Source organism: Equus przewalskii, chromosome 14 (assembly GCF_037783145.1).
Source record: "Equus przewalskii isolate Varuska chromosome 14, EquPr2, whole genome shotgun sequence".
Lineage (NCBI taxonomy): Eukaryota > Metazoa > Chordata > Mammalia > Perissodactyla > Equidae > Equus > Equus przewalskii.
Genome location: NC_091844.1, coordinates 81,917,956 through 81,937,208, shown reverse-complemented (window position 1 = coordinate 81,937,208; position 19,253 = coordinate 81,917,956). Strand labels below are relative to the sequence as shown.

Sequence of the window (19,253 nt, the reverse complement as noted above, 5' to 3'; positions counted from 1 at the left end):
CAAAATATATGAAAAACTACAGAAATTAAAACAATACGATTTTAGAGCAGGAACAAATAACAAGTCAAAGTAACGGAACAGAGACAAAAGAGAAATTCATGTGTATTGGTAATTTAGTCTATGATATACAGGACATTTTGTTTACTTCATGGGGAAAAGATGGGCTTTTCTACAAATGGCATTGGGAAAACTGGCCACCCATTTGTGAAAAACAAATCCTACTTCACATAAAAAAAAAAAATTCCTGGCAACTTACAAACAGACTCCCCTCCAAAAATGAAAACATAAAAAAGTTAAAGTATAAGAGGATATTTTTATAATCTTCAAGGTGCAGAAGGCATTTCCCAGCAAGAATCAAAATATACAATTTATAGATTTGACTACATCTAAATTTAAAAATTCAACGAACAGACAAGTAATAGTCCAAGAGAATTATTTCCAACATATATACTAAAGGATTAATATCCAGGATCTACTAGCATGCTAACAAATCAACTTAAAAAAAGAAAAACAAGGGGCTGGCCCCGTGGCTCAGTGGTTGGGTTCATGCTCTCTGCTTCGGTGGCCCAGGCTTTCACCGGTTCAAATCCCGGGTGTGGACATGGCACCACTCAACGAGCCATGCCAAGGCAGCGTCCCACATACCACAACTAGAAGGACCCACAACTAAAATATATACAACTATGTACTGGGGGGCTTTGGGGAGAAAAAGGAAAAATAAAATCTAAAAAAAAGACAAGAAAAACAACTCATTAGAAAAATGAGATAAGTGATGGAGAAGGAATACAAACTACTAATAAACATGAAACATGCTGAATGTCTAAGTAATCAAGGAAATGCAGCTTGACACAGTAACATCTTACTTCTTGAGGATGTGACTAATAAAAATTTAAAATAATTACAATATCCAGTATTTGCTAAAAATACAGTGAAATAAAACATCTTTTAAACAATTAGAGTAATATAAACTTGTAAAAACCTTTTTTTACAAGGCAATTTGGCACTATCAATCAAAATATCAAATGTCCATACCTATATGATCTAGCAATTCCAATGCTAGAAATCTATTCCAAAGAAATACTCAAACATGTACAAAAGATGGGGACCTACAAGCATGGTTAAATTCATGTCAAGGATAGAAAAAGTACAAGACAGGTCTGGAATACCTTGCTATTTGTCATATCAGATAGCAAGCAAGCTATCAAAGACTACAAGGCTATGTCAAAAGGATCAGGAGCTGGGGGTGGCCCCGTGGCTGAGTGGTTAAGTTCTCGCACTCCGCTGCAGGTGGCCCGGTGTTTTGTTGGTTCGAATCCTGGGCATGGACATGGCACTACTCATCAAACCACGCTGAGGTGGCGTCCCACATGCCACAACTAGAAGGACCCACAACGAAGAATACACAACTATGTACCGGGGGGCTTGGGGGAGAAAAAGGAAAAAAATAAAATCTTTAAAAAAAAAAAAAAAAAGGACAGGACTCAGGAGCCAACCTTAACAGGATCCCACTTGCCACAGATATCACAATTTCAACATCAATAAGATGTTGAAAGGACTGAAATACATCAAATAGGTTTTAAGTCCATGAGTTTAATTAAACTGATACTCTTTCAAAATTGGTCACCTTTAGAGGATAAAAGGAACCTAATCCCTTATTTTGAAAACTAGTGCATATAAGGAAAGAATAAAACATTTATCCTGTCCCACTTCTGTGAACCGCACTACTGGGTAAACCAATTAGTAAATGAGGGGAATATTTTTATTTATGGAAGTATTCCAGTCACTATAATCAAGACAGAATGATAGAATTGGAATATCACCATTTTGCAATCCTTAATAAATTAATGGATCTAGACACTGAGCACAAATAGCTGGTAAAATAACAGAGAGACAACCAAATATTAGCCTCCCAATAGAACAAAACACTATCCACGAAGTTGTCCTGCCAGCTCTCAATCACACCTGATTCTGATTAAGCCTCTATATCTAACAACCAACTTACAAAAATACAAATGAGAGAGAAACATGTTAAACTACACAAGGATGAAACTGGCAAAATCTAGGTTCCTTCAACAAGTGAACTGATGGGACAAAAGAAAAAAGAAAAAGAAGGAAACTCAAGATTGAGAGACTTAAAAGATACACCTAAATTTGAAAAAACCTAAAAGTGAACTGAAGTGTTTGTGGATACACCTATTCAGGTATATCAAACTGTAAAAGAACGCAAGGAAGTGTTTACCATAAAAAAGACACTAGAAAAACAGGGAAAGAACACAGCAAACTAGATATATAGATGGCTTAAAAAAAAAGTCCTCTCCACCAGCAAAGGAACAAGTTTTTAAATTGTGGCAACATTTATCTATTGAATTCAAATTGCACTAAGAATATATCTCTAAGAAATGCGGATGGGTCAAAGACTTATACGTACCATAATTTATATAAGAAAAATGAAAAGAGCTATTTCCAATGAGAATATAGTGAATTATGGGGGCCTTCATACAATTAAATATTAAATAGTGATTAAACAATAAAAACTGAGATTCAGAAAACTGTTTGAAATAATCTACCAAAACTAATTATAGGCATCCTATGACTCATTAATTTCACTGCAAGGTAGATCGCTAAGAGAAATATGTGAACATACAGGCCAAAATCCATATGAAAGAAAATTCATGGTGTTGTTATTCATGACAGCAAAAAAACAGAAAGAACCCAAGAACTAGTGAGTGAATAAAATGTAGTATATCCATACAATAGAATATTATTCAGCCATAATAAGGAATAAAGTGCTGATACATGTTTTAACATGAATGAATGTTGAAAACACTATGCTAACTGAAAGAAGATGTCACAAAAGACTATATATTTATGATCCCATTTATATGAAATGTCCAGAATAGGCAAATCCACAGACACAGAAAGCAGACTAGTGATTGCCAGGGGTTGGCGCCAGGGAGGATTGGGGAATAACTGCTAATCAGTTCAGCGTTTCTTTTAGGAGGTTGATAAAAATGTTTTAAAATTAGAGAAGGAGCAGGACCAAGATGGCAGCATGAGTGGTCTTCTTTGTCTCTCCCCTGTCGAATGTACAACCAATTGGACATTCACCGATTAACAAAGGATATCCAGATAGCATCTCAAGACCCCTAAGAGACTCATGCTGCTATACATCGGAAGGTGGATGGACTTCCCCCTGGGAGGAGGTGGAAATAGGTGAAAACTCTCCGACCCCCAACCCCCGGAAAGCCTAGCTCCTGCAAGAGGCTCTCTTCCAGTGGACTCCCCCATAGCATCGCCATACACCAAGGGCGGGAGTGTGCACTCACCAGCGGAGCAATGGTGGAAACAGGTGACAACAACCCTACCCAAGCCCCCCCCACCGTGATTACGTCTAAGCCTGGGGGGAATCCCCAGGGCCCCGCACCCACCGGCAGAGAAGGCCTCCACTCGCCGTTAGCAGGGAGGCCCTGCCGAGAAACCAGAACAAAAGAAAGCTCCCAGCGAGCGGATTCCCCAGCACGGCACCAGACCGCCAGCTGCTGCTGGGCCCATGGTCTCCGGCGCATGGGTTGGTGCAGGGGGCGCCCGGACTTCCTGTGGACGTGCTTGGGGACAGGGTTGGAGCTCCAGCGCCTGGCTCTGCGGCCCGGGGGGAGGCTCCGGGGTCCCGCACCCCCCAGGCAGGGAAAGCCTCTGCTCGCCATTAGCAGGGAGACTCTGCCCAGAAACCAGAAGAAAGGGAAGCTCCCAGCAAGCAGATTCCCCGGCACGGCACCAGACCGCCAGCTGCTGCTGGGCCCATGGTCTCCAGCTCTGCACAGGTCGGTACAGGGGGTGCCCGGACTTCCCGCGGACATGCTTGGGAACTGGGTGGAGCTCCAGCGCCCAGTTCTGCAGCCCAGGGGGAACCTCCAGGGTCCTGCACCAACCCCCCCGCAGGGAAAGCCTCTGCTCGCCATTAGCAGGGAGGCCCCTCCCAGAAACCAGTACAAAGGGAAGCTCCCAGCGAGCGGATTCCCTGGAATGGCACCAGACGGCCAGCTGCTGCTGGGCCCACGGTCTCCGGCGCACAGGTCGGTGCAGGGGGTGCCCGGACTTCCCGTGCACGTGCTTGGGGATGGGGTTGGAGCTCCAGCGCCCGGCTCTGCGGCCCGGGGGGAGGCTCCGGGGTCCCGCACCCCCCCGGCAGGGAAAGCCTCTGCTCACCATTAGCAGGGAGGCCCTGCCCAGAAACCAGAACAAAGGGAAGCCCACGGCAAGCAGATTCCCCGACATGGCACCAGCCAGCCAGCTGCTGCTGGGCCCACAGTCTCCGGCCGTGCACGGGTCGGTACAGGGGGCACCCGGACTTCCTGTGGACATGCTTGGGGACTGAGTGGAGCTCCAGCACCCGGCTCTGTGGCCCTGGGGGAGGCTCCAGGGTCCTGCACCCCCCCTGGCAGGGAGGGCCTCTGCTCGTCATTGGCAGGGAGGCCCCGCCCAGCATTCGGAACACCAGGAAGCTCCCTAGAGCAGAATTCCCTGCAAGGCAGCAGCTTACCAGCCACCGCCAGGCACACGGACTCTGGTCGTGTCCCAGACGAGGCAAGGGGCTCCCAGATATCCCGTGAGAGTGGTGTGGGGCAGAGTGGAGCTCCAGTGAAATGGCTACGTGGCCCAGGGGGGAACTCCAGGTTCCTACAGCAGCCTCAGCGAAAGCCTCTGCACAGCACTAGTGGAGAGGTCCCGACTGGCAATCGCAAGGCGGGAAGACCCTGGGGCAAAAGTAGCACAGCTAGGTGAGCTAACGACAGACTGCAGAAGATACCCATAGCTCTGCTGGGACCTATAGTGGACAAGCGTGATCTTCTGGGCTCTGTCAGTGACAAAGCTGCGATTATAGGTGATCCTGCTCCCGGCTGCTGGGAAAGCCCATAACACTGCTACAGACCCCAAGGAGGGAGCACGTCTAAGTGGGCTGCAACAGTAGGCACCAGCAGCCTGAGGCCCCCTTGCGATTGCCCCCACAACTGACGAGGGACCCCACAGGACCACTGTGACTATGAGAAGGGGTCCAGGTCCAGTCAGTAACAGCTGACAGGGTTTCTGGTTGGTGCAGTCTAAACAGCTGCCACCCCACACGCCAGTCGCAACAAGTGGAAGCAGCGACTAAACTCTATCTCTATGCGGAGGCACAAATCCACACCATCAAGCAGTATGAAAAAACATATTAAGTCTCGGAACAGAAGGAAAATGATAAGCACCCAGAAATCAATCCCAAAGACAATGAAATCTATAACATAAATGACAATGATTTCAAGCCTGCCATTATTAAAAAACTCAACGAGTTAAAAGAGAATTCAGATAGACAACTCAATGAGTTCAGGAGCTATGTCACAAAAGAGCTTGACACTATAAAGAAGAACCAATTAGAAATACTGGAGATGAAGAACACAATGGAGGAGATTAAGAAAAATCTGGACTCTCTGAACAGTAGGGATGATAATACGGAGGACAGATTAGCAATTTGGAGGATAGGAATATGGAAATGCTGCAGACAGAGGAGAGAGAACTAAGACTAAAAAGAAACGACGAAAGTCTCCGAGAATTATCCGACTCAATTAGAAGATGCAACATAAGGATTATAGGTATACCAGAGGGAGAAGAGAAGGAGAAGGGGGTAGAAGGCCTGTTCAAAGAAATAATAGCTGAGAACTTTCCAAACTTGGGAAGAGAGATGGAACTTCATGTGACAGAAGCCAACAGATCTCCAAACTTTATTAATGCAAGAAGACCAACCCCAAGGCATATAGTAGTGAAACTAGCAAAAGTCAACGATAAAGAGAAAATACTAAGGGCAGCCAGGCAGAAGAAAATAACTTACAAAGGAAACCCCATAAGGCTATCAGCAGATTTCTCAGGAGATACCTTACAGGCTAGAAGAGAGTGGAATGAAATATTCAAAATTCTGAAGGACAAAAACCTGCAGCCAAGAATACTCTACCCAGCGAAAATATCCTTCAAATATGATGGAGAAATAAAAACTTTCCCAGATAAACAAAAGTTAAGGGAGTTCATCGCCACAAAACCTCCTCTTCAAGAAATGCCCAGGAAGAACCTCATTCCTGAAAAATCAAAAAAAGGAAAGGGGTTAGAAAATCCAGAACAAAGGAGAGAAGCAGAAGGACAATAACACAAAGTAACAGCTCTCCATCAGGACAAAATGCAAAAGAACTGGGAAACAAGTGATAAAATGGCAACAGTAGGCCAACGTTTCAATAATCACTCTAAATGTGAATGGATTGAACTCTCCAATCAAAAGGCACAGAGTGGCAGGATGGATCAAAGAACAAGATCCAACAATATGCTGCCTCCAGGAAACACACCTCAGCCCCAAAGACAAACACAGACTCAAAGTGAAGGGATGGAAGACAATACTCCAAGCTAATAATGAACAAAAGAAAGCAGGTGTTGCCATACTTATATCAGACAAAGTAGACTTCAAAGCAAAACAGATAAAGAAAGACAAAGAGGGGCAGTATATAACGATAACAGGGACACTCCACCAAGATGACATAACACTTATAAATATATACGCACCTAACACAGGAGCACCAAAATCCGTAAAGAAACTATTAACAAAACTAAAAGGAGACATCAACAGCAATACAATAATAGTAGGGGACCTCAACACCCCATTAACACCAATGGACAGATCATCCAGACAGAAAAATCAACAAGGAAATTATAGAATTAAATGAAAAATTAAATCAGATGGACCTAATAGATATATATAGGACACTTCATCCAAAAACAGCAGGTTACACATTCTTCTCAAGCCCGCATGGAACATTCTCAAGGATAGACCATATCATGGGAAAAAAGCAAACATCAATAAGTTCAAGAGGGTTGAAATAATATCAAGCATCTTTTCTGATCATAATGCTATGAAACTAGAAATCAACTACAAGAATAAAGCTGGGAAAGGGTGAAAAATGTGGAGACTAAACAACATGCTACTGAATGGATTATTGAAGAAATCAAATATTATCTGGAGGCAAATGAAAATGAAAACACACCGTACCAAATTATTTGGGACACAGCAAAGGCAGTCCTAAGAGGGAAATTCATTGCAATACAGGCTCACCTCAATAAGCAAGAAAAATCTTACATAAACAACCTCAAACGACACCTAACAGAATTAGAAAAAGAAGAACAAACAAAGCCAAAAGTCAGCAGAAGGAGGGAAATAATAAAAATTAGAGCAGAAATAAATGATATTGAAACAAAAAAGAAAGTAGAAAGGATCAATGAAACAAAGAGTTGGTTCTTCAAAAAAATTAACAAAATCGACAAACTCTTAGCCAGACTCACTAAAAAAAAAAAGAGAGGTCTCAAATAAATAAAATTAGAAATGAGAAAGGAGAAATCAAAACAGATACCAAAGAAATACAAAGGATCATAAGAGAATACTATGAAAAACTATATGCCAACAAATTGAACAACCTAGAAGAAATGGATAAATTCCTAGACTCATACAACCTCCCCAAACTGAATCAGGAAGAAATAGAGAATCTGAATAGACCAATCACAAGTAAAGAAATAGAAACAGTAATCAAAAACCTCCCCAAAAATAAGAGTCCAGGACCAGACGGCTTCTCTGGAAAATTCTACCAAACATTCAAAGAAGATTTAATACCTATCCTTCTCAAACTATTCCAGAAAATAGAGGAAGATGGAGCACTCCCTAAAACATTCTATGGAGCCAACATCACCCTGATCCCCAAACCTGACAAGGACAATACAAAGAAGGAAAACTACAGGCCAATATCACTGATGAACATAGATGCAAAAATCCTCAACAAAATTTTGGCAAATCGAATACGGCAATACATCAAAAAGATTATACACCATGATCAAGAGGGATTTATACCAGGGACACAGGGATGGTTCAGCATCCGCAACTCAATCAATGTGATTCACTACATTAACAAAATGAGAAACAAAAACCACATGACCATCTCAATAGATGCAGAGAAAGCATTCGACAAGATCCAACATCCATTTATGATAAAAACCCTCAATAAAATAGGCATAGAAGGAAAGTACCTCAACATAATAAAGGCTATATATGACAAACCCACAGCCAACATCATACTCAACGGACAAAAACTGAAACCCATCCCTCTCAGAACAGGAACGAGACAAGGGTGCCCACTTTCACCACTCTTATTCAACATAGTTCTGGAGGTTTTGGCAAGAGCAATTCGGCAGGAAAAAGAAATAAAAGGAATCCCAATAGGCAACGAAGAAGTAAAACTCTTGCTGTTTGCAGACGACACGATCTTATATATAGAAAACCCCAAAGAATCCATAGAAAAACTATTAGAAACAATCAACAACTACAGCAAAGTTGCAGGGTATAAAAGAAAGACATTCCATGCACATGGATTGGAAGAATAAACATAGTTAAAATGTCCATACTACCTAAAGCAATCTACAGATTCAACACTATCCCAATCAGAATTCCAATGTCATTCTTTACAGAAATGGAACAAAGAATCCTAAAATTCATATGGGGCAACAAAAGACCCCGAATTGCTAAAGCAATCCTGAGAAAGAAGAACAAAGCTGGAGGTGTCACAATCCCTGACTTCAAAACATACTACAAAGCTACAGTAATCAAAACAGCATGGTACTGGTACAAAAACAGATGCACAGATCAATGGAACAGAATTGAAAGCCCAGAAATAAAACCACACATCTATGCACAGAAAATCTTTGACAAAGGAGCTGAGGGCCTACAATGGAGGAAAGAAAGTCTCTTCAACAAATGGTGCTGGGAAAACTGGACAGCCACATGTAAAAGAATGATAATCGACCATTCTTTTTTACAGTTTACTAAAATAAACTCAAAATGGATCAAAGACCTAAAGATTAGGCCTGAAACAATAAGTCTTCTGGAAGAGAATATGGGCAGTACACTCTTTGACATCAGTATCAAAAGGATCTTTTCAGACACCATGTCTTCTCAGACAAGGGAAACAGTAGAAAGAATAAACAAACGGGACTTCATCAGACTGAAGAGCTTCTTCAAGGCATGGGAAAACAGGATTGAAACAAAAAAACAGCCCACTAATTGGGAAAAAATATTCACAAGTTATTTATCCGACAAAGGGTTAATCTCCATAATATACAAAGAACTCACACAACTCAACAATAAAAAATCAAACCACCCAATGACAAAATGGGCAGGGGACATGAACAGACATTTCTCCAAAGAAGATATACGGATGGCCAACAGACACATGAAAAGATACTCATCATCACTAATCATCAGGGAAATGCAAATCAAAACTACACTAAGATATCACCTTACACCTGTTAGAATGGCAAAAATATCCAAAACCAAGAGTGACAAGTGTTGGAGAGGCTGTGGAGAAAAAGGAACCCTCATACACTGCTGGTGGGAATGCAAACTGGTGCAGCCACTATGGAAAACAGTATGGAGATTCCTCAAAAAGTTAAGAATAGAAATACCTTATGACCCAGCCATCCCACTACTGGGTATCTATCCTAAGAACCTGAAATCAGCAATTCCCAAAGTCCCATGCACCCCTATGTTCATCGCAGCATTATTCACAATAGCCAAGTCATGGAACCAACCTAAGTGCCCAGCAACTGATGATTGGATAAAGAAGATGTGGTATATATAGATATACAATGGAATACTACTCAGCCATAAAAAAGGACAAAGTCGTCCCATTCACAACAACATGGATAGACCTTGAGGGTATTATGTTGAGTGAAATAAGCCAGACAGAGAAAGACGAACTCTGTATGACTCCACTCATAGGTGGTAGTTAACTTACGGACAAAGAGAACTGATCGGTGGCTACCAGGGGAAACGGGGGTGGGGGGAGGGCACTAGGGGTGAAGTGGTGTACCTACAACATGACTAATAATGATGTACAACTATAATTTCACAAGGTTATTAACTATCATAACCTTAATAAAAAAAAAGAAAAAAATGTTCTAAAATTAGGTAGTAGTGATGATTGCACAACTCTATAAATATACTGAAATCAGTGAATAATAAAAGACACAAATAGAAATGTTAGTCATTTTGACAAGTTTTCCAAAAGAGTTACACATTTCATACATATAAACATAACGATAGGGGCCAGCCCCGTGGCCAGGTGGTTAAGTTCGAGAACTCTGCTTCAGCAGCCCAGGGTTTCACGGGTTCGGATCCTGGGCACAGACCTAGCACCGCTCATCAGGCCACGCTGAGGCACGCCACAACTAGAAGGATCCACAACTAAAAATACAGACAACTATGTACTGGGAGGCTTTGGGGAAAAGAAGGAAACATAAAATCTTAAAAAGAAAAAAAGATACATGAAACGTACTTTACCACAGAGATAAAATCATGAAAGCCAGGATTATAATCTGTTACTTTTCCCAGTGTACAATGCTTCACTGTTGATTTGCTTCCAGAGATTCATTAACTCTATCTCAACGAACACTTTAAAAAGGTCCACTTAGCAGAATTAAAGACACAAATTTATGAAATGAAAAACTAGAAATGACAATGAGTTTGTTACTATGAAAGCAATGTAAAGCTAAAAGTGGAATAAATACTTCATTTATGACCATCATTCCTTAGCTAAGTAAATTATCACGACATACAATCTGTGACAAAAATTTTAGTTCTAGCTGCACATATCAGAATTTCTAGTCACTGGTTGCAATAAAAAAAACAAAGTGAGGAGGAGGAGGGTTGAGGTTCAACCTCATTAAAAAAAGCACTAGCAATGAGCATTTAAATTACATAATCATCTCTATGACAAACTTTATCTCCAAATTGCCTTCCACAAGCAGGGTATCAAACTCCCAGATCATTTAAGCATTCTGAACACGCACTGGTATATACCTAATCCTACTCATGACGCCTGTTCAAAAATGTCTGCAGAATTAGATATTAGCATAAAAAATCTTTTTTTTTTTTAATAGAAGCAAAGCTGGTGAGGGTTATAATTGAAAAGGTGGCAAAATAGAACCATAAATTCCTTGTTTTGCAGTCAAATAAGAGGCTGAATTAGGAACCCCAATAAGGTCTTATATTATAGGTAACATATAAAGGACTGTAGGTGAATTTTCAAACTTTTTATTGTAGGAAGTTTTTTTTCTTCTTTTAGAGATAGGCTGATTATTGTTCCTATTATGTAAATCATGAGAAAGTGTAGGCAGGGGATTATGGCATACTGGTGACCAATCGAATTCTTTAAAAAGGAATTAAAAAAGAAAAAGCTGCAAGTAATACTTGCCTCCCTACGCCAATTCAAGTGTGACACATCATGTCTATATGACATAGTATTTAGGAATATTAAACAAGCATACTGAATCAGATCTTGTTAAAAATAACTGCACTGTCACTATGTGAATGAGATATAGGACTTAGCATGCAAATCAATTCTTATGAATAATAAGCACTTATAAAAAACTTGTAAAAGTTAGTATGCTTACCTGAACCACCCAGGGACTGTTGGCAAAGGCCATAATATCTCTTTCTTCCCAGAAAAAAGCAGAATCTGATCTCTTTATCATTTCAAACTTACTAAGAAGCTTCATAGCATAAACCTTCTGTGATGCCTTGTGACGAACCTGTTGATTTTTTAAAACGCAAAAAGTAATACTTTAATTTTACGAGAGAAAGGGAAACAACAGATCGTACTATAATGCTATTATTAAAGATTTTAGTTACAAAACAAAATTATCCGTAGCTAACTAGTAAAAAGTAAAAGCATAACATTTTTAATGAAAGAAAGAGGAGAAAAATCCCAACAGCCTAAATATTTCATGAAATATACAATACCTTTAAATGCTAGGTTCAATATACAATTATCTCATTTCATCTAAATAAAGTTGAATTCATGAAGCTTCATTCCCTTGTGCTAATTAAGCTAACCAATTTTAAGAATAAGATATTGTTAAATGAGAAACTTATAAGATATGTACATGTATCCCTCACTATCTGACGATAAGAATCTAATAAATTTAGCTATCAGGGGATATTTGTGATTTTATTAAGTCATCCCTACCTCTTTCTAGGTATCCTATTTAAAAGGTTATTTTTTTAAGGGAAAAACCACCAATAATATGGTTATTTGATCAATTCTTATCTTCCTCATTAGACTGTAAATTCCCTAAGGGCAAGGACAGTGTCTATTTGACCATAATTTTAATCCTAGAATATAACATAACAAACTACAGAGTCAATAAATATTTAATGAATTATATAATAGTTAACATTTACTGGATAATTAATAATAAATAATAACTGCTAACATTTATACTTGGATATCTAATACAATGTGCAAAACTGAACTCCAAATCTTCACCCCTGAATTTATTCCTCCTACATTCTTCCCTATTTCAGTAAGTGGCATCTTCATCCTTCCAGTTGCTCTGGCTAAAAACCTTTGGCTCCTCTTTTTCTCTCACACAGCTCATCAAACTCATCAGCAAACCATGTCAGTCCCACCTTCAAACAGCTTCAGAATCCAACCATTTATAACTACCTCCACTGATACCACCCTGGTCTAACATCTTTTATTTCAATTACCTGCCATGGCCTCAACCAGTTTCCCTGCTGTCACTCTCACGCACCCACAGACTGGTGATCCTTCTAAAACATAAAGCATTTCCTGTCACTCTTCTGCTTAAAAATCCCTAAGAATTTCCCATCTCATCTCTGCATGTGTTGTTCCCTCTGCCTGGAATCACCTCTTACAGCAGGACCCAATCCCTCACTTCTCCAAATCCCTGCTGAGAAGTCCCCTTCTCAGTGAGACCTACTCTGATCAAGCTACTTAAACTTTCACCTCATCGCCCCCTCTCCTGCCCACACGCTCCCTATTCCATTCTCTCTTCCTTGTGCTTGAGTGCACTAGAACAATGCAATGCAATGCTTTTTTTCCCCTCCTCTCGGCACTGGAGAATTTAAGCCCAACAACAGCAAGGATTTTTGTTTTTGTTCACTGCTTAGTCCCCAGTGCCTAGTATAATGCCTGGCACATAATACCCTTTCAACAAATATTTGCTGAAAGAATGAATTTACTGAGTGAGTGCTTACTATGGGCCAGGCACAGTGTGTTTTAATAGATGTACTGTCTTATTTAATCTTCATAACAATCCTAATGAGGCAATATTTCCCCATGTTACAAATGAGAAATTGAGGCACAGAGAAATTAAGTAACTTGCCTGAGGTTAATACAGATGGTAGAATCAAGATTTAAAGGTAGTCTGCATACAGAATCCACATTATTAACCACTTATCCTGTGCTATTTCTATATATGCATACCCACAATTAGGATGCTTTCCCCAAAACAGGGCCAGATTACATCTGTCGACCCAGACTTCCATTCAGTTAGTGCTCCTTTTCAATGAGAAGTATGCCACATTTTGTACAAATTATCTGGTCACCCTACTGAGGGTTGGAGGAAAGAATCTAAGAGGCAATCAACCTCCTGATGACAGTCTACAGAGACCTAAATGATCTAGCCTACACCCACCTTCCCAATTTAAATATTGTCATTTTCTTCCCCATGTTCACACTTCAGGCATGCTTACCTTCTTTCATTCCTCTAATACACTTTTCTCCAGAATCTTTACAGGTACTGAGAAGGTACTAGAAAATCCATCACAGTTCCTGACTTCACCTCTCCTCCCCAGAGACTAGCACCTTTCTCCACTCAGCTGCAATATAAACTCCTCAAAGGATTGACCATCCTATTTAAAGTACAAACTCTTAGTTCTCTACCTTAGAACTCCATTTGTTTTCTTCCTAGCAAATACTGTAACTCGTAATTTTTTGACGTCATTTCCTTGTATTTATTGTCTATCTCCCATATTAGAATGTAAGCTCAACAGAGGTAGGGATTATTCATGCCTGTTTTATTTCTCCATTTTATCCTCAGTACCAAGTACAATGCCAGCACTGGCAATTAAAATAGACACTTGCAAATAATTGATGAATTAACATCTTCAAAAAGTTTTTTATTTGATAACTGGCCAAACTACTAATTTCTAGTTTTAAGAAAAATTCAACAGGTAACATTTCTAATTAGTTTTTGTCAAGTACTGTCCACATTTAGAATCAATACTTATATTAATAAAAATAAGGTAAACCAAAGAAATGATCATGCCCTTTCAAGAAGATATGGAAGAATCATCACACTTTACAGATCAGATACTGTATAAAATGCAATATTTTAGAAAATCATACAATGCTGTACCTCTTTAGTAGAGTTTTTTCACCACTAACAAAACCCAGGTAAGGAATTTTACTTGTTGAATGGACTAGAACAAATCACTAATAGAAAAGACAGACAAGTCTTAGCATGAAACAATAAACACAAACATGTATCACTCAAAATCATACACTCCTGGCTATGACAGAGTAAATGGTACCAGCTAACCCTCCAACTATAAACAACCAACAAAATTGCAAAACATATGAAGCAACTGTTTTCTGGCTTTGTAAAATAGGCAGCACAAGACTATATAATCCCTGAGAAAAGAGAAACTCACCAAGTCAGCCTCATAACTGCCCAGACACCCTGCTTGAAGGCAATACTCCAACCAGCAGACAACAAGCAATCATCTAAGCTAAGCACAACAGTCCTGCTGAGTTGAAGAGGCAGAGATCAGAGTTCAAGACAGATGAGACAGCTGGATTATGCTGGACAGGAAACAGGAAAGTAAGAAGCTATGTAGAGGGAGGTCCCCAGAAGTCCCATGTGAGTCCTTGACTAAGGGCTGGACTATTCAAAGAGAAAGTACCCAAGGTTTACAAGAGAGCAACCGCTATAGGGTTGATAACAGAACAGAGACACTAGAGGTTAAACAGCACTAGAGGAACATTCAATTTCCAGCCAAACAAGAGCAGAGAAACCTTGCTAATTTCCTGAGATCCAGGGTGAGACATCTTAGGAGAAACAACTATGCTCTAAAGCAAAACCTACTCTAGCACTCCTAACAAAGTCTAATAATACCAAGCCCTAAAAGATCGAAAAGGGAGCAGAGTTTGGAGCTTCAGTCCTGCCAGTTAAAAAGATTTGGGGGGCTGGCCCCGTGGCCGAGTGGTTAAGTTTGCGCGCTCCGCTGCAGGCGGCCCAGTGTTTCGTCGGTTCAAATCCTGGGCGCGGACATGGCACTGCTCGTCAGACCACGCTGAGGCAGCGTCCCACATGCCACAACTAGAGGAACCCACAACGAAGAATACACAACTATGTACCGGGGGGGCTTTGGGGAGAAAAAGGAAAAAAATAAAATCTTAAAAAAAAACAAAAAAAAGATTTGGGAAACAACTTTGTCTTTTCACACATCTACACTTACAAAGTATAAAATTAAGCCTGAACAAGTTAAGGGTCATCAGTAAGTAACTGGACAGCTTATTAGAATGAAAATGAACACTCATCAAAGAAAAATAACAAAATCCAGAGTCTCTATCACATAACCATAAGGACTGGTATATAATTTAAAAATTAATCAATAGTTAAAAAGAAAAATGTGACTTATCATCAAGAAAAAATCAGTCAATAGAAAACAACCCCAAAAGATGTTGGATTGGATTTAGCTAACAAATGCTTTAAAATATCTCATAAATATATTCAAAGAACTAAAGGAAAATATGTTAAATAAAAATGAAAAGAACAGTCTCAATGAGTAAACATAAGGAAATATCAATAGAGAAATGGAAACTATAAAAAAGAACCAACTAGAAATTCTATAACTGAAAAATAACTAAACTGGAAAATTCATTGAAGGGTTTAACAGAGCATGGACATAGAAGGGGAGTCGGTGAACTTTAACAAAAAGAAATCTAAAGAATAAAGACAAAAGGAATAAATGAAAATGAACAGACTCAGGGGCCTGCAAAACAATTTTAAACAGTCTAAAACATGTGTAAACATAAATGGACTAAATACTCCCATTCAGGCAGAAATTATCAGAACTCATTGAAAAGCAAAACCTAACCTCATGTATTTTAAATATAAGAGAAATACGTTGAAAATTAAAGGATGAAAAAGATATACCATGCAAACAGCAAGGATAAGAAAGTTGACAGAGCAATATTAATAATAGACAAAGTAAACATCAAGGCGAAGAGAAAAAGAGGGTAACTCAGAGAAGAAGAGTATAATTCATCAGGAAGGCATAAAAATTCTAAATATGTATGAATCTAATAAATGGGTTTGAAAATTCAGGAGGCAAAAACTGACGAAATTAAAGAAAGAAATGGATAAATTCATAACTTCAGTTTGAAATTTTAATTTCCTCTCTCAGTACTTGATATAGCAAGTAAAAAGATCAGTGTGAATATAAAGAAAATACAAAACAGAATGAAAACTGCCTAATCAAATTACAATTGCAAAAGTTTATGATATCAATAGGTTACATCACTTCTCACTTAAAATATTTTGAAATTTGAAGTATTTTCATATACTGTAACTTCACATGACACAAATCCTACAATTAACTGGCCAAATAAGTTATGATGAGGGTCACAGATTATATCCTTCTATATTAAATAACAAAACTAGAATAACAATTCCTTTGATTTGTATAGTGTTATGACATTTATAGAGTGCTGAAAATAAATGCATGGGAAAGCAATATGAAAACATGGGTAGGGGGCAGGAGATTAGGGGATGAGGGAATCCAACCCTTAAAACTAGAAATCCCTTCCAGAGCAGATAGTTCAGATTTTTAGCTGATTTGTGTTAAATCAGCAAATTATCTCAAAGCAAATGCTCCTTCTAGCAATGCTGTTAAATGTTGTAAAAAAAAAAGTTGCTAAAAGAGGTTGCTACGGTACTCCCTCTTCTATATTTATGCCACTCTTCAAAGCTTCACTTACTCTAAGACCAAATGAGATTTTGGATGTTTCCTAACGTCATTAGCAAAAGCAATCCCTATAACATTAAGAGTCAATCAATTAATTTAGACTGTAATATTATTTATGCCTGACTCAGATCATGACCAGAGTTTTAAGAATTCTGCTGTAAAGCACAGCTATGAGCCGAAAGTAAAAGATTTTTCAGCTGGCAGAAAATAGTTAAATATTTATTTTTTTGAACATGAGAAAAATGCTTATTGACTTTACTTTTGGTGATTCTTTATGCAAAATTGTTTCCCTCTCTGTGCTTCCATAGCACTAGTAATAATCTAATATCATAATTAGCTGTGTACAGGTCTGCTTCGTAAGCTCCTTTAGGAACAGAATGCAAATTTTCTTTGTGGGGCTGCCTAGTAGCTGGCACAATGCTGAAATCCAATTCAACATATTCAACAAAATCATATCTATATCCATACAACATCTATAAAACTTTTAATAAAGACTATTTTGGTTAGATGCTCTAGTTAAGGAGGCCTGAATTTCATCTAAACTACTGTGATAGGACACTTAACCGGCTCATAACACAAGAGTCAGGAATCACCAGTTTATAGTCTTCGACTTGAACTACAGAACAAACATCAAGAGGCAATAGTTGCATTCATGCCAAATGTCTACCTCATACCTTTAAAGTTCACAAGCACTAGTATCACAAAGTACTACAAGAAACTGCTGTTACTTTAGGAAAACTGGTTTCCACTGATCTTCCTTCTGAGGATGTCTCTTTTTGAACAATTCTATCATAATCTTCCTTAGCATCTCTGTACATTCCTCTTAGTTCTCTAGCTCCTTCTCCTCTACTCAATATGGATGGATAAAGAGTCAGAAAGTAGCTGAGTAGCTATTCACTACCACACTGTATGGACTACTGCTTAAAAGTATGGATTTGGATGTCAACAAACCTGGCCAAAAGTCCTAGCTATTTTTGAACTATGTGGCCAATTTGCTTAACACTCCTCTAAATTTCAGTGACTTCATCTATAAAAGAATCTCACAGAATTGTTGCAAAGATAAAATGAGATAATGAATATAAATACTTAGCATATAGAATACACTCAATGAAAATGTTAGCTAACTCCACCATAGACAAATGGAACTTAGCATATTCAATTATGAAACTTCACATGTGTTTCCCCTAAGTCACTAGTCTATGAGTGCCTGAAGGACAAAAATATTGTTCCTATTCCAATGTTTCTCTCAGAAAAAAGATGGTTATATTCCTCATTTCTAATTTTATAAGTAACGAGTACAAAAACACCAGCTAAATTGACTACACATAGGAAAAAACAAAAAAAAGCAAAAAAAATAGGAAGGGCCAAAAAGAATTAACAGTGGCTTTATCTAAGCTGATGCAATTCTGGGTGATTTTTATTTTCTTATATTTATTTATTTGTATTTTCTACAGCTAAAATGTACTTCTTTTAAAAAAAAATGTTTAAGTAGATGAAACATTCCTAAGTGTAGCTACAAACAAGCTTGGAAAATCCTAAAATGTCTATATCTCCTGGAACATTTGTGGAAAAAAACTTTTGAAAATCACTAACCAAAATGCCCCATTTGAGGCTTTCAAATTTATTTTTAATATCAAAAATTACAACAGATTATTTTTATGAGACAATCCAATGCATCCATGTGACAGACCTGGAGCAGTTATTGTGTGCTGCTAAAGTTTCCACTAAAGATGAAAGAAAAGAGTGCCCTTGTGCTTTCTGTCTAGTCTGGTTGTGGCAGCCAAGACTGAATGGGGGAACCAAGGAATTACAAAAACATGGAGGGACGGAGGCAGGGAGATAATTTTCGCAACTCAGAAATAACCCTGTAGCCAGCAAAGAGCCTGTTTTATTCCAAAAAAGGAATTAAAAATTTGAGTTTACATGACAAGTGTTAAAAAATCATTTCCCCTACACTCTTTGCTTCTGGTTGATTTCACTTTAAAAGCTTAGTTTCAAACCAATTAAATTAAAAGCAAGCCAGTGGGAGGAAAAACCAAGATCCTCATCTCACATCTGCCTTGAGCCCTGTCACTGAAAGCCTGTATCCCTTTAGTACACTGTATCCCCAGGAACCATCTGAGCCCAGGGATCAGGAAAGACCACAGTCATTCACTTCAATGAAAACTTTCTGGTGGCAGGCTCCGCGGCCAAGTGGTTAAAGTTCCACGCCCTCCACTTTGGCAGCCTGGGTTCCCAAGTTCAGATCCTGGGCGTGGACCTACTCCACTCATCAGCCATGCTGTGGAGGCATCCCACATACAAAGTAGAGGAAAACTGCCACAGATGTTAGCTCAGAGCTAATCTTCCTCAAGCAAAA

At 39.1% G+C, this 19,253-nt stretch overlaps 1 protein-coding gene across 11 annotated transcripts in view; it reads right to left on the bottom strand.

Annotated features, from left to right (window-relative positions):
- ROCK2 (Rho associated coiled-coil containing protein kinase 2) overlaps positions 1-19,253 on the bottom strand; it is a 161,807-nt gene that overhangs the window by 63,385 nt on the left and 79,169 nt on the right. For all 11 annotated transcript variants that reach the window (XR_011526737.1, XR_011526738.1, XM_070574462.1 and 8 more), the window contains one exon: positions 11,509-11,646. Coding sequence is in view for 9 of the 11 variants with exons in the window: in XM_070574462.1 (XP_070430563.1) it covers positions 11,509-11,646 (138 nt within the window). In the remaining 2 variants the exon portion in view is untranslated. The remainder of the gene's footprint in view (positions 1-11,508; positions 11,647-19,253) is intronic.